This window comes from Schistocerca gregaria, chromosome 11, assembly GCF_023897955.1.
Source record: "Schistocerca gregaria isolate iqSchGreg1 chromosome 11, iqSchGreg1.2, whole genome shotgun sequence".
NCBI lineage: Eukaryota > Metazoa > Arthropoda > Insecta > Orthoptera > Acrididae > Schistocerca > Schistocerca gregaria.
Genome location: NC_064930.1, coordinates 145,250,851 through 145,277,407, shown reverse-complemented (window position 1 = coordinate 145,277,407; position 26,557 = coordinate 145,250,851). Strand labels below are relative to the sequence as shown.

Here is a 26,557-nt window from a genome sequence, read left to right as displayed (position 1 = left end):
CAGAGATCTCACTGCGCTCAAGCCAAACTGAGATTGTAGCTGTGCCGTGGAGAAAAATGGAAATGGATCTCGCTTCCCGAACTACACTCGTGTATCGTGGCTGCTTTCATGTGTCACCCTGCCTTCTGTAAGGTAGGAAAAGTGGCTGCACTGTGGGAAGAGGCAGTGGATGAACATGTGGGACAGGTGCTGCACCTGGGTCGGCTACAGTGGAGTGACACACGGGATGCACAATTCGGAGCACAATTGGAATAGCGTTGGATGAGGATGTTCTGTAGGTCGGGTGGGTGGTGGAACAAAACTTTGGATGATGTGGGTACAATTTTCCTCATCTCGGGGCAGGACGAGAGGTAGTCTAAGCCTGATGGAGGATGTGCTTGAGCTTTTCTAAGCCAGAGTGATACTGGGTGGTCAGAGGAATGCTGTTTGGTTGCTAGTTAACTGGTTTCCTGGTGTCGGGGGAGCAGATAGCACGAGTGATTTGTTTATGAATGAAGTGGCTAGGACACTGCATGTCAGTTCCTTATTTTGAGGTATTGTAATCACTTGAAAGTCATTAAACTTTAATATTAATGAATCTCACAGCTGTGCAAAGTTCATTCAGATAGGTTTTACCCGTGGGCTTTTTAAATGCGAGATACCAATTTTGTGTGACGTCTGACTCCTTACAGAAAGGCTTGGCATCATATTGCAAAGTAGGGCAAATTACATACAATAATAAATTAGTGAGTTAATTAATGGTGTATGTCATTTGCTACAAAAAACAGTTATAACAAAATTTGCAATGGAAATTGGTAGTGACTCTGAACTTCAGGTTTAATTATTGCACAAGATGATTAGTTTTAAGTAATTTAAGAACTGGAAATTCAGAAGGCTTTGTTTTTAGACACTATGTGTCATTATATGGTATTATGCAGATTATTTCACAAAATTTTACATGTACGGAACTATAATGCTAAGTTTAAGTATCTGTAACTTTTAACAACTTAGCACACACTAATGTTCCTCCTGAAATAAGACTATCCAAAAGCAATATCCAAACAATAAATTTAAATGGAGTAGAGCTAATTACAATTTTGGAATACCAGTACAAAGGTCACATATTACTATTCATCTGAAAGCATTGAAAACAGGGTGATTCCAAACTTGTGCAACATAAGGAAACTTCATTATTTGTGCAGGTATCGTAAAAACTGTACAGGGCAAAATTGTTGGACACACATTTTACATCGCGGCCTTGATGTTGAATTTGTATTTTTAAAATTTTTATCAGTAATCAACAATAAAATGGTTGGAAATTATATTTTAATTAATGACCTTACTGTTCAATTTTTCTGTTTTCTCCAGTAATCATGTACAATGCCCAGTACACAATCTAGGATAGTGTGGAAATGGTTCTCATCGATGCTGCAGGCAAGATTCTTTGGGAAGCCGTGGAGGAATATCGCGGACAGCATCGAGATCGACCACACTCACATCGGTCGTTTATTGGATTAGTTAGAGGCAACAGGGAGTGTCCATGCCAAGTGGAAGTCTGGCTGGCCACATACAGCCAAAGACTGTGCAAGCCTCAGCTAGCATAGTGAAAGCTAAGCTGGCAGTCAGCTCAACACAGTCAACAAGACAAGCAGCTCAAGAATGTGGCATCTATCAAGCATCCACATCCAGCATATTATCCAGAAATCGTATTTATCCGTACCGTGTCCATTTTGTCCAGGAATTTCACGGAGATGACGAATATACACAGGTGCAGCTCTGTCATTCAGAAAGAGAACACACTAGGCGCACCTCGAAGCTGATATTCTTTTCTATCCAAACGCAACAGCGACTAGACATAGCGCTGTTTATGACCGACCAAAAACCCATATGTTGCTGTTGCCGCTCATCAAACTGACCGTAGGTTAAATGTGGAGGTGTTCTCATCAATTCCGTATTTCTTAACAATAGCCACTTAGGTCGCCAGATTTGACACGACTTAAACTTTTGCTCTGGGGAGAAGTCGCACCTGTAGGGTACAAAAATATGGCTCCAACATTGCAGGAGATGCAGGAAAACATTAGAAGAGGTAGTTCAGAAATAAAAACAACAGTTTTACATAAAGTGTGCAAGAATTATGTGAACCGTATTTGGATGGGTGGTGGTCAATTTGAACAACTGCTCCAGTAGGGCCAAAGAGTTGCAACTGCACAAGATGCTGTTCGGGTCATTAAATTTGTTTAAGTTTGCCACTCACCGAATTTGCTATTGCTATTGTCAGTCTTTCATTAAGTTGTAAATGGTGTAAAAATATGATATTGACTTTTTTTTGAGAGTCCTATTTGTTTCATCAGGTGTGTGATATCAAGCAGGCTAATAAAATTGCCCATTAATTAATCTGAAGGGTGAACCTCATGCCACACATTAAGCTCACAATTTAAAACCACATATTTGCAACAGTTTTGCTCTCTACTGCATTTTTGGTATCTGCATAAATAACAGACTTGTGCTATATTGTATGACTTTTGAATCATCCTGCCCTATAGCAGTAAAATAGTGAAAGGAAAGAAATTAGCAGAAGTCAAAAACATAACAGATGGGGTAGAACAACCGCGCTACATCGCAAACCGACATTCGAGCCAAAGTGATGTGTCGGCTGAAGAGAATCCTAAAGAAAGACAATTCTGACAGTTTCACACCGTTGCACGGATTTTCTGTTTTTAGAAAATGTTAAGTACTAAAACTACAATCTTAACTTTTATCCATATTTTTAAAATTCAGCCTCAAACTTTTTGAACTGATATGGTGTAAGGAAATTTAATAATTTGTAGAGGATATGTGAGGTTTCCGAGGATACGGTCACCTTACAAGATACCGGTCTGTGCTCTCATACCTGGCACACTGCGTGTAGCCGGGCTGCGGAACGGCACAGCTTCCGAAGCCGACTGCTCCGCTCCCGGCGGCTCCGCCCCATACCGACAGGCCGGCACGGTGCCACTACTGCCAGTGGCGGCGGTGTCGTGCACCGAGTCGGTGGCGGAACTTGCCATTCTCGAACGCGTCCTCGTATTGTGGCTCTGTAAAGGGGCAAATGCAGTAATTGTTTGTGATCAGGTCATCTGAGCACGTACCAGGAAATTCACTGTAAAACCCTACAGGTCAACGAAATCTCCTCCGGTTATCGGCCAAATCATCGGGTCGTGTCGTCACGATGTTTCGACGAGTTTCTCACTTATCGTCTTCGGGTGAGCTGTGGGGTTCGTGTCCCATCTGTTCCATTACGCCACTAAACTGTCGACTCCTCTGCCGAAGAGCCTATGGGTGGGACAAACGCGTGCCTATCAGAGAGCTTTCACGGCCGACACTAGGAAAGGTTCCGGAATCGAGTCCCGATCCTGCTTTTCTGTTGCACCTGCTGCCTCTGCCACTTTCTCACTAGTGTGTTCGCAACACGTTTTTGGTAATGCCCCACCCAGTGCAGACATCAGTCAGAAACCACTGTACCAGTTGACAAGACAGTACTACACTCTTATTTCCACTGCCTCTTTGGCGATCAAATCCCGGAACCCGTAGGTCTGTCACAATACCGTTGGCAGTTCGAAAACAAAAATGTGGCCTTTGTTGATGACATGCCCAGCCACTACAGACTTGCACAGTCAAAAGTGAAGTGTTACGTCAACGTCGTTCCGGGATTCGGTCGTCGAGGAGGCAGTGGAAAGGTGAGCACAAATGACGAGCACAAACCGTGACAATTGTCTCCATCTGAGTTCCACATCAGATGTGGCTCCAGCAAAAATAAGTCACGAGTATTTTGACGTGGAAGTGGTGGAGTCAGGACGTGTAATACATAAGTAATGCCAGCACTTGACGCCTGGAGCCCCCCTCGCCCCCTCCTGCCACGGTCACAATGCCTCTTCAGGCACAGGACCTGCAGCCTAGCCACTACGAAATAGCAAACTGGGCACGAGGTCAATACTTTGATCAAAGAGGACGAGTAGGAAACTCGCAGAAAGTTTGGGACAGCACGGCACCAGAACTCGACTCGTGACCGGAGAAGATTTCGTCAATGAAATTCGCTGAGATCATCTGCATTCACATCTTTTAACTTGTCGGTCCACATTACGTTCCTCTCAAGTTTCTTTGTAAGCACAGTTTACATTGGACTGAATGAACAGAAGCAAATGACGATGACGACGATGATGATGATGATGATGATTGGTTTGTGAGGTGCTCACTTGCGCAGTTATCAGCGCCTGTACAAATTCTGAACCTTTGCTCAGTCCAATCTTGCCACATTCACAAATGAGGATCAAAAAATGAGGGCAACACAAACACCCAATCATCTCGAGGCAGGTGAAAATCCCCGACCCCCGCCGGGTGCTCGGGAACGCGACTGTGAGACCACAAGCCAATGAGTGTTCACAGACAATGCATTAGTGGTCGCTGTTGTCTCTCTGAGATAACCTTTTATATTAGAGGAAAAGGAAGATGACAAAAGATAACCGGCACAGCCTACGCACACTGCATTATTGTTTTTCAGTGCCAATAATTGTAACGCACGATACGGGGCTGTACAATTAGAGATACGAGCCAAAACTGTGATATCCAGAGAGGATTATTTTGCATGGCGAATGCTCAGTAGTTGACAAAATAAGTGAAAGGGATCGAGAATGAAATGTATCGAGGCAGTGTGCTTAACAGTAAACTGCAGCTCCAGCTTTCCTAAGCTTTACTTCAAAACTTTTTGTATATGTTGTCTGACACTTTTTGTTGGATTCTCATTACAATTGAGGAGGAAATTTGGAAGTAGAACACTAACTACCGATGACCAAATAAGGGCTAGCGTCTACACTCTGGTTATTAGCAAGTGGAGACATTTACGTCGGTGACTGTTTCTCATTTCACTTCAATTGCTGCTATATATAAGTTTCTGATGCATGCAGCGACATGTGGAAAGCACTTAAAAGAATTTTATCGTAGCAAATATACGGAAACTAATGCCAATTAAATACGATTAATGAAATATGAAATACGTACATCAGCTGTCACATAGGATGGCCAATAAAATCTGACATACAGTTTGTTAATGAAGGCAGATACAGCGATCGTGCAAAAACCATTTTTATTTATAACCAAAAATCTTTAACATAACAGTGACATGTCAGACATGTAGTTACAGATATTGTGGGACTAAGCAATGAGAATGGTCAGGTGTTTCAAAAGATAAAGCAATGAGAAGGGCCAGGTATTTCAAATATTTTTAATTTTAATCAGCACAACAGATACATATTCACAGTTGCTTACTTTCAAAGAAATTTATTGTGCTTTCCTTTTCAGTACAATTAAATACAAAGCTGAAACAATGGAAAAGCCCTGTAGGAATATCAACAATGTAGGAAAATACAGATTGCTACTTACCGTTAAGTCGGAGAAAGAGAGAACTAAAAGACGCTCACACACACCTTTCAGCCACAGCCTCTGTCAGCACAAGAAAAACACACACCTGCCGACTTCGCCAGCTCGGGCCAGAATCGATTACCTACTGTCGTGCCCTGAAATGCGGGACACCCTACCCGAGGTTCGTCACACCCCTCCCAAAGTGGACTTCCGTCACCCACACAACCTCCGCAATACCCTAGTCCGTTCCTGTGACACCCGTAACACCGACCCCTCGCCACAAGGACCATGTCACTGTGGAAGATCGAGCTGCAGGACCTACCGAGTCTCACACACCTGGCACTTTCTATTCCAGTCCTGTCGCAGGTTTATCCTATCCCTCCAGCGGCTGGGCTACCTGGAAAAGCAGTCGCGTGATTTACCAGCTCTGCAGCAACCACTGTACAGCTTTTTATATTGGTACAACTACAATCCACCGTCTACTGGAAAGAACAGCCACCGCCAAAAGGGTGAAGTAGACCGTCCCGTGGCACGACGTGCGGCTGAACATAGCGTGCTCAATTTCGAAAGGTGCTTCACTACCCGAGCCATCCGGATCCTTCCCTCCACCACCAGCTTTTCCAAACTGCATAGACGGGAGTTATCCTCACATCACATTCCGCACTCCCGTAATTATCCTGGGCTCAACCTACAGTCTCCAAACAGTTTCCACTCCCTCTGTCCTACCGTGTTCACCCATTCTCGTCTCTCGACCTCTCCGTTTGCCACGCTCTGCCGACACACCCACGTACCTTTCCCCAGTCCTCCCCTTTTTTTGCTCCTTTTTTCCCCACCTCCTCGCCCACAACCACCGACACTACACTTGCCGACCTTCTAGTCACTGCACGCTCTGACAGACGGCGCCGGTCTTTTCCCCGACCCGTATTACGCCTATCCCTTTCCCTCACCTGCCCCCTGCAGGCTGCTGCTGCCGTCCCAGACGACAGTCGTATTGCGACCCGGGTTGGCGCAGTTGGTAGTCTGAGGAAATTTCGCCTGTCTCATACATCTTGCTAACCAGATGGTAGAGTTTTGTCACGACTGGCTCTCCCATGGCTGTCAGCAGTTCTAACGGAATGCTGTCTACTCCCGGGGCCTTGTTTTGACTTAGGTCTTTCAGTGCTCTGTCAAACTCTTCACACAGTGTAAGCACGAGTAAGGATGAAAATTTAATCAACAGAAAAGCACAGGCATAGAAATACAGTACTCAAGTACGAGTCTGATACTGTTCGGTAAAGTTGTTCGAGAGAACAATTTCCATTCGTATTGGTGAATGTAATGATATCAGAACAGGGCCAGGGATACTAGTTTGAGCGTACATTTCCCAATAACCGTAAGTCAGAAAAACGTGGCCCTAGAACGTCAGGGAATCGGCAACGGTAAAGTGGGCACACTGAATGTGGTGTTAATGTTTGTTCATACAATGTGCTAGAGTAGGCCTAAGTCATGGCCACAGATAACATCTGGATTCTGTACAGGCATGCAAACATATTCCATTTGACAACGGTTGAGGAGCGATCGGTCAGAAACTCGTGGCGTTTTAACCACTGGACGTGACCGAAGGCCCGAGCCCGTGTTACCGTTTTTATTAGTGACGAGTGTAGGAAAAGAGGAGGACGTGATGTCGCACACGTCCACCCTGCCGCCGGCCGCGGTACTCACCGAGCTTCCAGCAGCTGCCCTTCTGCTCGGCACCCTCCTGTGGGGCGTAGACGAAGCACTCGTTACGAGACAGGTTGTTGCTCAGTGCTCTCTGCCAGAACTTCTTGTTGCGCTTACAGTAGGGGAAGCGGCTCGTGACGTAGGTGTAAATCTCCGATAGCGTCGCCCTCCTGCCAGACAGACAAATAGACGCAGCTCAGTCCAAATTGTCCAGAAAAGACTCTGGGTTGGAACTAGGGGTGGAGGGCACATTTGGGCAACAAGTTACTGTTGTAGTGGTTAATAAAAACAAGAAAAATAGAAGGAAAGAAAAGGTTGAAAATGTGGGAAGAAATGGTGAATAAAAAGGGGGTTTTAAAATCGTTAATGACTGTGAAAAAAGGAAAGAATGAAATGCAAATCAGACCTCGTATTACAGAAAAGTTATCGGACTTCGTGATTCGGAAAAGCTATGGTGTGGGTGGTCCTTGTGGCGTTTCTGAGCAAAAGTGAAACCAATTTCCACCACAAAAATTTTTGAAAGAGAACAGAGAACAACAAAATGTGATTACAGGGGGAAATGGCGTAGATAAGAGTTCATCCTTTACCATGTTAACATGTCTTCTCGCGTGTGGCATCCAGGTTTTGTTCTCCAAAAATCTGCTTCATTTCTGCGTGAAAAGTCGTAGCTGATCCGAAATTTTGCAATAAATTTCATTGTTCAGAAATTACTAATGTATACAAAAACTGTCTTGATATTAAATGCAATGTATTTTACATTGCTGCTTCCATCCTCCAAATTTCATATAAACTTCCACAATACGTCGGCACATCAATAAGTTTCTTCGGATTCATCCGACCGAGACTAGCTGCTAATAAGTAAAAGTTAAGCTTCCGCTCTCAAGACACAAAAGCCGGATAGAAAACAAATAGAGTTATAATTTTCGTACCTTCATTTTCTTATATATTTTCTCTGCCGTTGAGCACTCATACTGCTGCGACAGTATAATTTATATCTGAGGAAACGAGTTCAGTGCGGTGAAATTCAAAGTCCTGCTACACTGTACCCCTCTTGACATTGTGCAATTGGATAAATAAATAATTCTTCTATAGGTTTCCCTGCTTTGAGACTAACAAGAAGCACTGTCGTCAATATTGTACTGCCTTATTTTATTTATTCGTAAGGCTGGGGACCGTGAAATTATGAAATTCTGGTACCGTGGAAGCAAAACAACACTTGAGAGACAAAAAGGGTATTCCTTGCCAAAAGAAGCCTACTCATATCAAACACAGGCATTAATTTGAGGAAAACATTTCTGAGAATGTACTTTTCGAAACAGCATAGTAGGGAAGTGATTGTGGCATGTGGTAAAAATCTAAAAAGAAGAGAACTGAAGCATTTTAGATGTGGTGCTAGAAAATGCCATTTAAAAGGAGACGGGCCGATTAGATAAGGAACGAGGAGGTTAGCAGAATCAGAGAGGAGAGAAATATGGGCAAAATATCAATAAGAAGGGACAGGATGATACGACACATGTTAAGGCATCAGGGAATAGACGTGCACGGTAGGTGGTAAAATCTGTAGCGGAAGACAAGAGACTGGAATACATCCGACAAATACTTGAGAATGTTGTGTGAAGATGTCCTCCTGAAGTGAAGAAACTGGTACAGGAGAGGAAGTCACTGGGGCCAAATCAAATCAATTGGAAGACTGACGAGAGAAGGAGCTGTTGTGCTGATACGATGATAACTGATAAGTGAAACAGACGGTGAAATACATCAAAATATCTTAATGCTGCTGACTGAAACTACACCCACTTATGTCTAGCACGTGTGTAAGATAACATGGGAAGTGCCAAACTATGGGGGAATGTATTGAGGAAGGCACAGTGTATTTTTGTGTAACAGTTTTTCACTCTGCAGCAGTGCTACCTACCTGTGTGGAGAATGCATTATGGCCATAGCATTCAGCTCCGTGTAGCTGAACGGCGGCTTCACGGCGGCAGTACAGGGCGAGCCAGTGTCGCCTGCCGCGTCGGAGGCACCGTCCCCCGCTGCCGTCCCGATGTCGGCGACAGACCCGCCACCGACAGTGTCGGCGGCATCCCCGAATCTGACGGCCGGAGTAGGGGCACCGACCGCGGACGCGGTCGCGTATGACGTCGGGACGTCGCCCTCGCGGCGGCCGGTGCCGGGTCGGGACGGGTCGCGGGTAGCTCGGCTGGTACTGCAAACGTCAGAGACCGACAGGCGTACTGAGGTCGGGGCGACACTCGTTTCAGTGTGACGCAGACAGAGTTCAGTGATCAAAGATTTGTGGAACTCTATATCGATTAAGGAACAGCATTCAAAATGAAGTCCAAAGGATACTTGGAATCGAGACCAAACCAAAAATGTTAACACAATGTGGCAAAATGAACAGAAAACTTCAGTAAATGAAAGAGAAGATAAAAAGACCTGCCTACGATCACCGAGAGACCGAAAATGAAACTTTCTCACCCACCTAGCAGTGCAATACATTTATCCGACCGATCACAGACGATATAGTCCGTATCTGTATAAAATCGGGTGACAGATGAATGTCAGTTATGCACAGGGTAGTGTGGGCAGTCCAGAGCACTTGTCACCGTACGGTGTTCTCCACAGATACACAGCAGATAATGGCCTCCAGACACTGCAAAAGCTGGGTCTGCAGAGGAACGAGTCAAACTGAGGTGTTTTGGACTGCACTGCAGCCACAGTATCCGAGAAAGTCGAGGGCTTCACAAGAAATTCAACCACACGTCGACACACTTAGGATCCCTACGCTAGACAAAACAGGTCCAATTGTGGAGAAAACTCTCTACAGTTTATAGTTTTATCCTAATACATCAACTTAAACAGACGTTGATCTGAAGTACCACCACTAGTGTCAGTACACTGGCTGTAAAAAGGAAGAAGAGAACAGCCAGATGTCAGAGAAAATTTGTATACGAACAACCCATTGACGGGTATATCTATCATTTAGTTTCAGTTCTTTGTGATACGAGGACCACCAGAGAAAACTGGTGTTATTCGAGTTGCGTACTGTTACTAGGTCTGGTAGGGAAAACCAGGGCACAGAGTCAGACATCGAGTGATCACGTCGCGTACTCATGTGAGACACCGATATCGGCAACTGACAGAATTTCGAAGGGGCCTCATTGTGAGCCTCCTCTAGGTCAGTCGTACAGGATTCGTATTTGTGGAGAGTTCGGACGTGACAGGGCACAAATTCAAAAATTGCCTAAAAGTATTAATGTATGGAATAATTCCATGTGATTAAATTGTACTGTTTATGAGATTACTACCTGAAGAAACTGTTTATGCAATCCTGTAATTTATGATGCAACAAGAAATTCATAAAATTTTAATTGTAATATTAGCAAAAACACATTTATAACTATGAAACCTTATGTAAGCCGTTACAATGATACTATAAATGTGGAGCCCTGACGATGACACCAGCCGAGTTTAGTTCAGACGATGCATAGTTCTTAGCCAGTTCTTGAGTTTTTGTGACACACAATGTGTATTATGTCATTTTGTTAATTGATTAGGAACTTTTAAACCAGAAATGAGTCGACAAATTTATTTCAGTAGTTAGAAAGGCCACTCATTGTCCGATTCACATGCTAGCTTAAGCCGCAGGTAAGATTATTGGAAATTTAAATTTGTTGTAAAAAAAGCAGATATTTACCCTCTGTCAAAGCAGAATTACATCAGACAAGTTAAGTATGATGCCAGGAAGCTCTTTACACTGGAGAAGTATCTGTATTGATAAAACTGAGGAATTACCAATGGTCAAGCATTTCACCAAGCAATTGCAACTGCAAACGTTGGTGGTAAGTTTTTCTTACAAGTCCATTATTAACATCAATGTGACAATGAGTGAACTGTTATACCAACCTTATTAGACACACAAGCTGCCCTGCTGCACAGTCAGTGGTGAGGGGGCAGTTTTAAACAGAGTCATTGTACAACATATCGTAAAGCAGCAATGTCATAAACCGAGTGTTCATGATATTCTCTAGAATGTTTTGAAGAAACGAAAAGTGTTTACAAATTTTTGCCTTACACACACTGGCATGCAAACAACACTGATGCCTGCATAACATGAGGAATTCTTTTCTGGAAAAAATCATACTGAGCACCAAGACTTATTTTAATCAAAAAAACCTATCACAAAACGACAATTCACACACACACACACACACACACACACACACACACACACACACACACACACACACACACAGTCAATTCTTTCATGACCTAACCAGCATCCAGGCCAACGTGGCACACGAGCTGAACAACATGCCAAACGACATTTCCAACAGTTTTGCACGGCAGTATAAATGTTAGATACGTGATACTCAAGCGCAGGGTGCAATTTAGAACTTGTGAAGCATTCTAGAACCACAGTCTTAACTTTTCTCCACATTTTTTATTAAGTCAGCCTTAAATCTGTTTGGGCTGACAGTGTATAATGAATTTCAGAATGATTAATGGAAAATCTCATATAAAGATGTGAAACAAATACTAAAAAAGAGAGAGAGGGGCTAGCCAGTACTTACCTCAGCTCAGTACAGCCAATATATACACACAACAGAACAGAAAATTTACATTCCTAGCTTTAGGAACTTTGTTCCTTCATCAGGGAGGAGAGAGGGGGAAAAAAAGGGAAGAAGGGAAAGTGAATTCAGTTACTCACAACCCAGGTTATGAAGCAACAGGGAAAGGTAAACAGGGAGGGTAGTAAGGACAGAGGCATTGTTGTCATAGGGAAGCCAAAGATATTCTCCACGAATTCCTAGGCTGTAGGGAAGGGAGCGTTTGATGTGGAATGGATGGCAGCTATCAAAGTGAAGGTACTGTTGTTTGTTTGTGGGTTTGATGTGGACAGAGGTGTGGATGTGAGCTTCAACAAGATGAAGGTCAACATCCAGGAAGGTGGCTTGGGTTTTGGAGAAGGACCAGGTGAAATTCGGATTCGAAAAGGACTTGAGGTTATGGAGGAAATTACGAAGTGTTTCTTCATCATGAGTCCAGACCACAAAGATGTCATCTATAAACCTATACCAGGCCAGGGAAAGCAGCTGTTGGGTCTTCAGGAAAGCCGGCCCATGAAGAGGTTGGCATAGGACTGAGCCATCCTGGTTCCTCTTATTTGTTTTTAGGTCTGGCCTTCAAAAGTGAAGTAATTATGGGTGAGGATGAAGTTGGTAAGTGTGATAAGGAACGAGGTTTTTGAAAGATCTTCAGGTGGGCGTTGGGAGAGGTAGTGTTCAAGGGCAGAGAGACCATGGGTGTGTGGGATGTTTGTGTAAAGGGATGTAGCATCTACGGTGACAAGAAAGGTTTCAGGTGGGAGAGGAGTGGGAATGGATCTGAGGCGTTCTAGGAAGTGGTTTGTGTCCTTGATGTAGGATGGAAGTCTGCGGGTGATAGGTTGGAGGTGTTGGTCTACCAGAGCTGAGATACGTTCTGTTGGGGCTTTGAAGCCTGCTGCAATGGGACGGCCAGGATGGTTCTCTTTGTGGATTTTGGGTAATAGGTAGAAGGTAGGGGTATGTGGCTCAGGTGGAGTGAGTAAGTCTATGGAAGCCGTTGTGAGGCCTTGTGAGGGACCTTGGATTTTTAGGATTTTCTGCAGCTAAGTCTGGATGGAGGGAATGGGATCCTGGGTAACAGCTTTGTAGGTTGAGGTGTCGGAGAGTTGACGCAGTCCTTCTGCCACATACTCCACACGGTCAAGTACCACAGTTGTGGAGCCTTTATCCGCCGGGAGGATGACAATAGAGCGATCTGTTTTCAGCTCAATGGCACAGGATTCAACTGGGGTGATGTTGGGGGTTGTCAGGATGTTCTTCAAGAAGGACTGGGAGGTAACACTGGACGTGAGGAATACCTGAAATGTCTGCAAGGGATGGTTTTGGGGGAGGGGAGCAGGATCCCTTTGAGAAGGTGGTCGGAACTGTTCTAGACAAGGTTCAACACTGGGTCTAGTATTTGGGGGCTGTGTTTGGGTAGTGAAGTGATATTTCCAGTTGAGGTTCCGGGTGAATGAGAGGAGATCTTTAACCAGGGAAGTGTGGTTGAATTTAGGTGTGGGGCTAAAGGTTAAGCCTTTTGATAGAACAGATGTCTCTGGAGGAGAGAGGGTCTGGATGAGAGGTTTAGAACTGAATTGGGGTTGGTGTTATGTGGCAATTGACTGTGGTTATAGTTGAGATTTGGTCTGTGTGGGGTATGTGCTGGGATGGGGAGATTGAGTAGGGTGGCCAGGCTAGGTTTGTTGGCTATGAGGGGGGTTTGTTGAAAGTTCTGTTGTGGTTGGTGTTTGTGAGGGATACGGAGAGGGACCCCACTTCTTAGGTGTTGCACTAGCACTGTGGATAGTTTTTTCAGGTGGTGTGTGGCATGGGACTCAAGTCTGCAGCTGGATTCTAGGATGATGTTCCTGAGTGTGTTCTCCAAGCAAGGGTTTGAGAGGTGGAGGACTTTGAAGAGAGATAGGAGCTGTCGGGAGTGGTGGTTACACGAAGTAGTGTAGAGATTCAGGACAAGTTGGGTAAGGGCTAAGGATTGAAGGTTCTCGAAGTCCAGGAGAGACTGGTGGAAGGAGGGATTGCACCCAGAGATGGGAACTTTTAAGGTAAGTCCTTTAGGGATAATTCCAAAGGTTAAGCAGGACTGGAGGAAAAGTATGTGGGATTGCAGTTTGGCTAGGGTGAAAGCATGTTTCTGGAATGAATGTAAATAATGTGGTATAGGATTAGGGTACAAAAAGAAGCAATTGCGAGTGGCGCAGAAAAGATCGCGAGTGGCGCAAAAATGTCACAGAAAATTTTTCCAATGGCACAAAAGGATAGCCAGCAACACAAAATTGACGGGAATGGATGGTACTGGTAGGCGTGGAAAAGATTGTTGGCAGTGATTGTTGGTTGGAAAATAGCGAATAACGAACGATGACGAGTGGTAACTAATAACGAATGATAAAACTATGGAATGTTAAACAAATAAATCAATAAAAAATAAAAAGAGAAGTGGACTATAAACAGACTTTCTCAAGTCAAGCCCTGAAATGAGATCATCCCTTGACAATATTCTCCCCACACCACCCAGAGTTGCCTTTCGTCGCCCCCCTAACCTCCGTAACATCCTTGTTAAACCCTACAATATTCCCAGACTACCTTCTCTACCCAGCGGTTCCTACACCTGTAACCGACCCCGCTGCAAAACCTGCCCCGTGCATCCCCCCACAACCACCTACTCCAGCTCCGCTACTGGTAAAACACACACAATTCAAGGCAGGGCCACGTTTGAAACAACACATGTCATTTATCAGCTGACACGCCTGCACTGCGCAGCCTTTTACATTGGTATGACAAGAACTAAACTGGCTGAGCACACGAACACGCTTAGACGAACTGTCCGCCTAGGAGATGTCCATAACCCAGTAGTAGAGCATGCCGTCCAGCATAATTCTAGGGACCTAGGAACCTGCTACAACGTATGTGCCATTTGGCTTCTCCCACCCAACACCAGTCCCTCTGAACTGCGGAGATGGGAACTTGCACTCCAAAACATCCTTTCATTCCGCCATCCCCCTGGACTGAATCTACGTTAAACAACCTCACTCCCATTTACTCTTCAGTCTTCTTCTTTTTCCCTCTCCTCTTTAGCCATTCATGCATCTTTTCATCCTACATAGTTCCCCCCCATGAACCATGGACCTTGCCGTTGGTGGGGAGGCTTGCGTGCCTCAGCGATACAGATAGCTGTACTGTAGGTGCAACCACAACGGAGGGGTATCTGTTGAGAGGCCAGACAAACGTGTGGTTCCTGAAGAGGGGCAGCAGCCTTTTCAGTAGTTGCAGGGGCAACAGTATGGATGATTGACTGATCTGGCCTTGCAACATTAACCAAAACGGCCTTGCTGTGCTGGTACTGCGAACGGCTGAAAGCAAGGGGGAAACTACAGCCGTAATTTATCCCGAGGACATGCAGCTTTACTGTATGATTAAATGATGATGGCATCCTCTTGGGTAAAATACTCCTGAGGTAAAATAGTCCCCCATTCGGATCTCCGGGCAGGGACTACTCAGGAGGATGTCGTTATCAAGAGAAAGAAAACTGGCGTTCTACGGATCGGAGCGTGGAATGTCAGATCCCTTAATCGGGCAGGTAGGTTAGAAAATTTAAAAATGAAAATGGATAGGTTAAAGTTAGATATAGTGGGAATTAGTGAAGTTCGGTGGCAGGACGAACAAGACTTTTGGTCAGGTGAATACAGGGTTATAAACACAAAATCAAATAGGGGTAATGCAGGAGTAGGTTTAATAATGAATAGGAAAATAGGAATGCGGGTAAGCTACTACAAACAGCATAGTGAATGCATTATTGTGGCCAAGATAGATACGAAGCCCACACCTAGTACAGTAGTACAAGTTTATATGCCAACTAGCTCTGCAGATGATGATGAAATTGAAGAAATGTATGATGAAATAAAAGAAATTATTCAGATAGTAAAGGGAGATGAAAATTTAATAGTAATGGGTGACTGGAATTCGAGTGTAGGAAAAGGGAGAGAAGGAAACATAGTAGGTGAATATGGATTGGGGCTAAGAAATGAAAGAGGAAGCCGTCTGGTAGAATTTTGCACAGAGCATAACTTGATCATAGCTAACACTTGGTTCAAGAATCATAAAAGAAGGTTGTATACATGGAAGAATCCTTGAGATACTAAAGGGTGTCAGATAGATTATAAAATGGTAAGACAGAGATTTAGGAATCAGGTTTTAAATCGTAGGACATTTCCAGGGGCAGATGTGGACTCTGACCACAATCTATTGGTTATGACCTGTAGGTTAAAACTGAAGAAACTGCAAAAAGGTGGGAATTTAAGGACATGGGATCTGGATAAGCTGAAAGAACCAGAGGTTGTACAGAGTTTCAAGGAGAGCATAAGGGAACAACTGACAGGAATGGGGGAGAGAAATACAGTAGAAGAAGAATGGATAGCTCTGAGGGATGAAGTAATGAAGGCACCAGAGGATAAAGTAGGTAAAAAGACGAGGGCTAGTAGAAATCCTTGGGTAACAGAAGAAATATTGAATTTAATTAATGAAAGGAGAAAATATAAAAATGCAGTAAATGAAGCAGGCAAAAAGGAATACAAACGTCTCAAAAATGAGATCGACAGGAAGCGCAAAAAGGCTAAGCAGGGATGGCTAGAGGACAAATGTAAGGATGTAGAAGCTTATCTCACTAGGGGTAAGATAGATACTGCCTACAGGAAAATTAAAGAGACCTTTGGAGAGAAGAGAACCACTTGTATGAATATCAAGAGCTCAGATGGCAACCCAGTTCTAAGCAAAGAAGGGAAAGCAGAAAGGTGGAAGGAGTATATAGAGGGTCTATACAAGGATGATGTACTTGAGGACAATATTATGGAAATGGAAGAGGATGTAGATGAAGACGAAATGGGAGGAAAGATACTGCGTGAAGAGTTTGGCAGAGCACTGAAAGACCTGAGTCAAAACAAGGCCCCCGGAGTAGACAACATTCCATTAGAACTACTGACGATCTTGGGAGAGCCAGTCATGACAAAACTACCAGCTGGTGAGCAAGATGTATGAGACAGGCGAAATACCCTCAGACTTCAAGAAGAATATAATAATTCCAATCCCAAAGAAAGCAGGTGCTGACAGATGTGAAAATTACCGAACTATCAGTTTAATAAGTCACAGCTGCAAAATACTAACGCGAATTCTTTACAGGCGAATGGAAAAACTGGTAGATGCAGACCTCGGGGAGGATCAGTTTGGATTCCATAGGAATGTTAGATCATGTGCTGCAATACTGACCTTACGACTTATCTTAGAAGAAAGATTAAGAAAAGGCAAATCTACGTTTCTAGCATTTGTAGACGTGGAGAAAGCTTTTGACAATGTTGACTGGAGTACTCTCTTTCAAATTCTGAAGGTGGCAGGGGTAAAATACAGGGAGCGAAAGGCTATTTACAATTTGTACAGAAACCAGATGGCAGTAAGAAGAGTCGAGGGGCATGAAAGGGAAGCAGTGGTTGGGAAAGGAGTGAGGCAGGGTTGTAGCCTCTCCCCGATGTTATTCAATCTGTATATTGAGCAAGCAGTAAAGGAAACAAAAGAAAAATTTTGAGTAGGTATTAAAATTCATGGAGAAGAAATAAAAACTTTGAGGTTCGCAGATGACATTGTAATTCTGTCAGAGACGGCAAAAGACTTGGAAGAGCAGTTGAACGGAATGGACAGTGTCTTGAAAGGAGGATACAAGATGAACATCAACAAAAGCAAAACGAGGATAATGGAATGTAGTCAAATTAAATCGGGTGATGCTGAGGAAATTAGATTAGGAAATGAGACACTTAAAGTAGTAAAGGAGTTTTGCTATTTAGGAAGTAAAATAACTGATGATGGTCGAAGTAGAGAGGATATAAAATGTAGACTGGCAATGGCAAGGGAAGAGTTTCTGAAGAAGAGAAATTTGTTAACATCGAGTATAGATTTAAGTGTCAGGAAGTCATTTCTGAAAGTATTTGTATGGAGTGTAGCCATGTACGGAAGTGAAACATGGACGATAAATAGTTTGGACAAGAAGAGAATAGAAGCTTCCGAAACGTGGTGCTACAGAAGAATGCGGAAGATTAGATGGGTAGATCACGTAACTAATGAGGAGGTATTGAATAGGATTGGGGAGAAGAGAAGTTTGTGGCACAACTTGACTAGAAGAAGGGATCGGTTGGTAGGACATGTTTTGAGGCATCAAGGGATCACAAATTTAGCATTGGAGGGCAGTGTGGAGGGTAAAAATCGTAGAGGGAGACCGAGAGATGAGTACACTAAGCAGATTCCGAAGGATGTAGGTTGCAGTAGGTACTGGGAGATGAAGCAGCTTGCACAGGACAGAGTAGCATGGAGAGCTGCATCAAACCAGTTTCAAGACTGAAGACAATAACAACAACAGTTGCGTTTTTCTTTATACTGTATACCTCTGTATTTCTGTATGCCTCCTCTTTGGTTTGAAGCTGGCACAGTACTTAACAGTAGATTATCTTTAGCTTCCCTCTGACAGCCATGCCTCCATCCTTGCTACCCTCCCTATTTACCTTTCCCTGTTGCTTCATAAACTGGGTTGTTAGTAACTGAATCCACTTTCCCATCTTCCTCTTTTTTCCCCTCTCTCCTCCCTGATGAAGGAACAAAGTACCAAAAGCTAGGAATGTAAATATTCTGTTTTGTTTTGTTTATCTATTGGCTGTACTGAGCTGAGGTAAGTACTGGCCAGTTCCTCTATCTCTTTGTTAGTATTTATAATGAATTTCAATCATTCTTAGATGAATGAATGATCTGAGGTGACAGCTGAGGTTCCTGAGGATACGCTCATCTTACAAGATACTGACCTGTGCTCATATCTGGTAGAGTGCAGGGCGGCGGAGGACGGCACAGCGTGAACTCCGCTACCTCTGGCTCTGCTCCTGATACCACGGCTCCAGGAGAAGGGCCGCTTCGTGTGCTGTTGTCGCTGGAAGTTGCCATTCTCGAACACGTCCTCGTATTGTGGGTCTGCAAATGATGAACACACTAACTGTTTTGTGGGCAGGTCGTTGAAGGACACACTGGGACCGTCACCATCAGGGAACGTAACATCTTGTGGGTTACTGATGTCTTCACAGGTTATCAGCTCAGTCTGTGTTTAACCAAGTTTCTTACTCATAATCTTAAGGCAAAATGTTACATTCGTATCCAATTTGTTCCTTTGTAGCTGTGAACCAAAGGGTTGTGCAGGTCTCGTACCTCTGACAGAGATTTTACTACCAGTGGTTGGTAGGCTCCCATTAGAGTAGAGGGGTATAACGGTCAAATCCTGGTGTTGCATGTCTGTTCTACCTGTCTCTTTCACCACTTTCACACCAAAGTGTTACTAATGTATATTTGCTACAGATACATCCTCGACTTCTGCAAGGCATTCGATACAGTTCCCCCCACAGTCATTTAATGGACAAAGTAAGAGCATATGGACTATCAGACGAATTGTGTGATTGGATTGAAGAGTTCCTAAATAACAGAACGCAGCATGTCATTCTCAATGGAGAGAAGTCTTCCGAAGTAAGAGTGATTTCAGGTGTGTCGCAGGCCGTAGGACCGTCGCTATTCACTATATACATAAATGACCTTGTGGAGACATCGAAAGTTCACTGATGCTTTTTGCGGATGATGCTATGGTATATCGAGAGGTTGTAACAAAGGAAAATTGTACTGAAATGCACGAGGATCTGCAACGAATTGACACATCGTGCAAGAAATGGGCAATTGAATCTCAATGTAGACAAGTGTAATGTGCTGCGAATACATAGAAAGAAAGATCCCTTATCATTTAGCTACAATATAGCAGGTCAGCAACTGGAAGCAGTTAATTCCATCAATTATCTGGGAGTACGCATTAGGAGTGATTTAAAATGGAGTGACCATGTAAAATTAATCGTCGGTAAAGCAGATGCCAGACAGATTCATTGGATGAATCCTAAGGAAATGCAATCCGAAAACAAAGGAAGTAGGTTAAAATACACTTGTTCGCCCACTGCTTGAATACTGCTCAGCAGTGTGGAATCCGTACCACACAGGGTTAATATAGAAGAGAGAGAGAGGATCCAGCGGAGAGCAGCGCGCTTTGTTACAGGATCATTTAGTAATCGCGAAAGCGTTACGGAGATCATAGATAAACTCCAGTGGAAGACTCTGCAGGGGAGACGATCAGTAGCTCGGTACGGGCTTTTGTTGAAGTTTCGGGAAGACACCTTCACCGAGGGGTCAAGCAGTATGTTGCTGCCTCCTACGTATATCTCGCGAAGAGACCACAAGGATAAAATCAAAGAGATTAGAGCCCACACAGAGGCATACTGACAATCCTCCTTTCCACGAACAATACGAGACTGGAATATAAAGGAGAACTGACAGAAGTACTCAAGGTACCCTCTGCAACACACCGTCAGGTGGCTTGCGGAGTATGGATGTAGATGTAGATGTAGATGTAGATGTAGATCCTGTGTGGACCTCAATTGGTAAGCACTGTCCAGTTGACAACATCATTACCACAAGTCATGTGCACAGCACCTTTTTCTGTTCAAAAACAAATTTGTGTCTTAAATGAAACTTTCACTCTGCGGTGGAGAAACTTGCTGGCGAATCAAAACTGTATGTTCGGCCAAGACTCGAACTCGAGACCTTTGCCCTTCGAGGGCAAGTGCTCTACCGACAGAGCGATCCAAGCACGACTCACAACCTGACCTCACAGGCCGCGAGTCGTGCTCGGTTAGCTAGACTGGTACAGCACTTGCCTATCAAAGGCAAAGGTCCCCAGTTCGTGTCTCAGTCCAGCACACAGTTTTAATCTGCCAGGAAGTTGCAAACTTCATTAATATGGTGTTTCTCAACAGCCAGAAGCACTGTGTCAACGAGTTTTGGGATTCGCTCATCAGATAGACAACGGAAACACGCGTACACGACTATCGTGTCAACCGGGATAGTCGTTTTCAAGTAATCTCTACATGGGTTGTGGCATCAGCTAATATGTGTCAGAAAGACTCTGGTGTGAAAACTACAGAGACAATCGGTGGAACAGACAGGCAGCACCGGTTCTCAAGCCCCCACCATACTGTCCGTGACATTTCGTCCACAGGAACATGAATGGTTCACCCACAGGGACCTCAGCGCAGGAGTCTGCCATCCAGAGACAATGAAGGAATAAACTGGACATAAACCTAGAACTTCACCTAAAAACGACAAGTATGAAGTTGTTACGTGGCATTATATTCCTCTTCAGTTTCTTCTTAAGCCTGGTTTACACTGGAATGAATGGAGGCAAACACAAGTAAATGAGCATTTGCAGACAGTTCGTCAGTGTTCACTACCATTTGTTTATACCTGTGAACACGTGTTTACACTACAGGAAAAACAAAAGACAACATGACATTACCAGCATAGGGTATGAACACTACATTATTCACACCTCTGCTAATAAGTAGCACTCAGGATACAGCACTGTACAATTAAAGACGCTGGACAAAACATTGATATCCAGAGTGGATTTTTGAGCATGGTGAGTGCACTGTTTTTGATCAAGTAAGCAAAATGGCAAAGGAGAATTTGTACGTAAGTATGAAAAGCATGCATGAACTGCATGTAACACTAACTGCAGCATCAGCTTTCCTTAGTATTATTTTAAAACTTTCTAGGCTGACACTTTCCACAGGCTGCACATTACAACTGAGAAGGAAATTTAAATGGAAACACTAATTGGCAATGACCAGCATAATCTGAATAATGGCTAGCATTTACACTCTCGTTATCAGCAACTGGCAACATTTACATTTGTGACTGTTTTTCCATTTCAGTAGCTGCTGTATATCATACAGTTTCTGATACATTAAAGTATGTATACGAAAGATAATGCCAATAAAATCTGAACAGACATCTGAACTGTACATACAACCTGTTACATAGGCTACTTGATAAAACTGCTATATATTTTGTTAGAGGGCAGATAGTGTGATGCCAGGCAAAACAATTTTATTAATCGGGAGCATCCTACCCCTACAAGGCACGACACTAATACGGTGTAACACTCCCTCCAGTATTCGTAATGGCCTCAGTACGATGAGGGAGAGTGTCAAAAGTTTCTTCACTTACACTGGATCCAGCTGGAACCACCTATTTAAATGGTGGGGATGCTGAATACAACATTTCAGCCAGTGGCACAGAAAGACCCAGCATTTCCAGCAGGTTGATTTGATATACCACTTGCTCGTGATAAGATGCATCGATGTTTGTCAAACTGAGAATGTACCCGTGTAACTGTGTGAACGTGTAGAGCACTTTGTCACCGAGATGCTAACCAGGTATGACCTAAGAGCTATGCTCACAGATTATTTTTGACAATACTGCTGTCTTACTGTCCAAAATCGCACTACCCGTAAAATGACTGAGAAAATGATTGACACGATGTGTGTAACAATAACCAATGCAATATGTTGTTCGTGACCACCGTAATCTAAATATGTGGCCAGAAGTAATGCTATGATGACCACGCCAAAACTATCACATAACCACTAGTGTTTTTCACTACATCCCTCATCACACTGCGATTCGAATGCCTCACCGGGCCACTGGGGTACTCGACACGTCACGCAATTAAATCACAACTTGTCGGACCACACCACACACCTCCGGTCAGCAACTGTCTGGTTTCCGTGTCGTTCGGTCCACTGGAGACGTACAGCTTTACGGGTCTCCGAGAGAAAAGGTCTGCTGCGAAGTACCTGACCCCAAATGTCACTGCATAAATTTACAGTTTGTAATGTTCTCTCGGAAACTGGTTGAGATGGGCCAGCAATAGCTGTCAGCAACAATTCCCAGCGGGTCTGCAGCCAATTGTAAGACATCTCTCCAGTCTCAGTGAGTCACAAAGCTTCTTTGAGCACTGTTCCTAGGCCAAGTAACACAACCACGAGCAGTACACCATTCCTGGTAGGCATTTTAAGCAATACATTGGTACATCAACAAACCTGCCAACAAATAAAACACACACACACACACACACACACACACACACACACACACACACACACACACACACCACTCCACTGCTGTTAATTACATCAGTGGTAGAGGGTCACATGACTGCTTGGTAGCAGACCTACACCATCTACAGTGTTACAAAGCAGAGAACTATTTTCAATAGACTGATTAAAATCTTGTCCAGTGAGTTTCTCTCTTTGTCAAACCAACAGAATCAATTGACATAACACAAAATTAAAAAAAAATCAGCAGCTAATAAACCGCCCGGTGTCAACTTTGTAGTGTGCACCTACATCATTATTCTGTAAGCCACTTCATAACGTGTGGCAGACGGTACTTTGTACACTGTTGTCAACTGCTTCATTTCCAAATCCAAATGCGAGTGGTTCACGGGAAGATTCACTGTTGGTAAGCCTCCGTGTGAGAGTGAATCTCTCCGATTTTATCTCTATGAACTTTTCGTGAGATATAGGGGCTGCTTAAAAGATACTTTTCAAACTTTGGGAACGGGTCCTTTACACCAAAAGAATAAAAAAGGTTCATATAAATATAATCGTCTTCTAGCTTTGAAACAGAGATGTATAAGGAACTATTGCACCCTTTCACAGTATGTTGTTTGAGGTGGCGCAAGAGATGATAATTCAGAGATTTGGGGAACGTGCGAGCCACGGAACTGCTTTTTATCTGCCTAACCCTCTGTCACGCTGATGATAGCCACTGCATCTCAAACAGAGACTCAAATGTGCTGGAGCTCCGTCATGCATAAACCGTATGTTTTTTCTTATCTGCAGGGGCACATCTTCGAGGACGTCCTGAGAGCCCCTGTAGACAGCACATACTGGGAGAAAGTACGGCCCTACCAGACAGTCATCTACAATCGCAGCCTGCACATTGATCTTTAACTGATTCTGATGTCTAGTCTGAAATGTAGCATCAGGATTGTGATCAGTCAATAAAACCAAGTTGTGGAAATTTGTTATTTCATCTCTTCAAAATGTTCCCTCATCTGAAAACCAAACTGAAAAGACAAACAATGGATTAGAAGGTTGTGCACCAAACCACCGGCACAAGTTCCTCACGGTAAGTGATCGGCAGGTGAAAGGCACCGTACACATTGAAAATGATTGGGATTGCTCGAGGAGTATCCTCCACGCCGAACTTTCAGATATACGTACCACACACGAGGGGCATTTGCCTCGTGACAATACCCGGTTCTCGTCTGACAGTCCGAACACGTACTCTTCCCGGTCAAGCGTACAGAAGCACGCGATCTCGCTCGTCGACGATCTGCCACGTTATGAATCCTGACACGGCACCGTGACGATACACAGCACCGACGGTTAGATGTCTCGGATAGCTTTGGTCTGGAAATGCCATCCTACACAACAGTGCAGCCTCACGTTCATTACAATTCACGCAGTTGTACATAATCGTAATCTTTCTCTCCTCACAGTATCCATACCCAGCTCTGACAAAGTAGTGCTTTCACTTAATACACTGTCAGTAGTACTTGTACACATTGGACAAACTGGAGACAGACAAACGACCAACGTGAACAAATCTCCCTGGCAGCACAGTGGCAATCAGGATACAATGAGACATACAGGTGTACAGATAAGAGAAGTTGTTGGGTTGTATGTGGAAAAGTGCTGATCATCAACTTCCATTTATAACTTTAATTCAGACATACATTTATAAGAAAATTTTTTCTAAGTTTTGCAGTGAGGAACTTGTAGCCAAAGTTGGTAGAATTATTTTTGTAACTTCCTGTACATAATAGGAAGCAATATGTTGTTTGTTTCTTGTAGGAAATGAGCAGTAAAGCACCTCTCTCACTGTCTGCTGCCGGAGGAAGCCAAGCACCTCGATGACGCTTCCGTGCTTTCTGAACAAACGTGTGATAAAATACAATACACTTGTTTGGATCTTCTAAATTTCCAATAGCAATCCTACTGGGTTAAGGGTCTCAGTCCAAAGAGCAATGTCCAAGTATAGGTCAAATGAAGACTTTGTAAGCTACCTGCTTCTTCTTCTTCTTCTTCTTCTTCTTCTTTTTTTTGGGGGGGGGGGGAATGCACATTCTGAGGATTCTTCCAACGACTGGCCAAGAGCATTGTGCAGCTTCCAACATAATGCACTAGGTCATTTATATGTACTGTGAAAAGCAACAATGCTTTACTACTACCTCGCGGTATGCAAAAGTTCTTCATATCTGAAAATTTCCCTCCATTAAGAATGACTTGCTGTTTTCTGTTTGCTGGAAAGTCTTCAATCTAATGACAAAAAGCATAAGAGTAGTTGAATGAAAGTACTATAATAGGAACAATTACACAGATCGAAATGGAATGTTTGATACCATGATACACCAGTTGAATACACTATATGATCAAAAGTATCCAGACACCCACATTCATATTAGGTGAATTGTGCTGCCATCTACTGCCAGGCACTCCATATCAGCGACCTCAGAAGTCATTAGTAGAATGCGGATTTTAGGTAAAAATCTATTTTGTTCCCGAGTTTCTATTTGCATAAAAATTTGTACTTATCCGTTCCATGACTACACTTAATAGATTTATTTCTATAGGATATAAAACAGCCTATTTCAACGTTAGTGCCTATTTTTGCCTATTTCGGCTTTAATATCCTAAAAAGGGCCTACTTCATCATTGCAGGAGCCTCCACAAAGATTGCGTTTACCACTCTAACAACAAGCAATCAGGCGTCCCCTAGAAACTACCTAGTCGGCCAATCCTGCAAATACCGGAGCACCAAAACCAAAGATGACAAAGCAACTCTCCAAAGAGACTCAAAAAAGGCCTTTATCAAGACCATCACTAGTGACAACTTCCTGCAATATTGAAGGCTTATCTGTAAATAAAGAAATTTTATTATCTGACATGTGCAAACGAAACAACTGTGATGTTTTAGTGTAACAAGAAACACACAGGGTACCAACTAGCCATAGACTAAAAATACAGGGCATGAAATTAGTTCTTGAGAGACCACACGAAAGGTATGGAAGTGCTATATTTGTGAAACCGAACTTAGACATATGCTCCTGTGCTCTGACCTGCAAAGAAAATATAGAAATTTTAACTATTGAGCTACATCCATGTACTGTAACATTCCTGTACAAACCACCCAGTGTGAGGTTCAAATTTACGGAGCCTGGAAATTTCCATTAAAAAAACATTGAAGTTGTAGTAGGAGATTTTAACTGTCACGGTCTCGCATGGGGTTATAAAGAGACAAATGACAATGGCGAAATGCTGGAGATCTGGGCGGTGTCATTAATGGTGTGACAAGCTTTATTTGAGAAGATTAATTCGAGACAAAAATTGAAAGAATAAAATTTTATAGTTTTTGAAGATCAAACACCTGTAAACAGTCATTTCATATTGCATATCTTAAAAATGGAAACCGTTCCTCCAGTGTGCGTGGAATCGATCTTGACGTATATTGAGCGACAACAGAGAAGACATCAAAATTTGTAAGTTAACTCAGTGGACTAATTCATCACTCTTATTGCAAAATCCATTTTAGATTCAACATGTCCCCGAAACCAGCTGTTAGTGAGAGAGATAATCAGGCAAATACAATTAACGATACAAATTACAATATCTGTGATAATAACAAATATTTCTGACGAATTGAACACTACTGGCCATTAAAATTGCTACACCATGAAGATGACATGCTACAGATGCGAAATTTAACAGACAGGAAAAAGATGCTGTGATAGGCAAATGATTAATTTTTCAGAGCATTCACACAAGGCCAGCGCCAGTGGCAACACCTACAACGTGCTGACATGAGGAAAGTTTCCAACTGATTTCTCATACACAAACAGCAGTTGACTGGTG

At 43.4% G+C, this 26,557-nt stretch overlaps 1 protein-coding gene across 1 annotated transcript in view; it reads right to left on the bottom strand.

Moving 5' to 3' along the window:
* The window catches only part of LOC126295266 (uncharacterized), a 710,311-nt gene that overhangs the window by 4,571 nt on the left and 679,183 nt on the right, over positions 1-26,557 (bottom strand). Inside the window, exons 77-80 of the mRNA XM_049987689.1 lie at positions 18,518-18,680; positions 8,990-9,280; positions 7,075-7,244; positions 2,870-3,053 (exon numbers count right to left, since the gene is read on the bottom strand). Of these exons, the coding sequence (XP_049843646.1) occupies positions 2,974-3,053; positions 7,075-7,244; positions 8,990-9,280; positions 18,518-18,680 (704 nt within the window). The 3' untranslated portion in view covers positions 2,870-2,973. The remainder of the gene's footprint in view (positions 1-2,869; positions 3,054-7,074; positions 7,245-8,989; positions 9,281-18,517; positions 18,681-26,557) is intronic.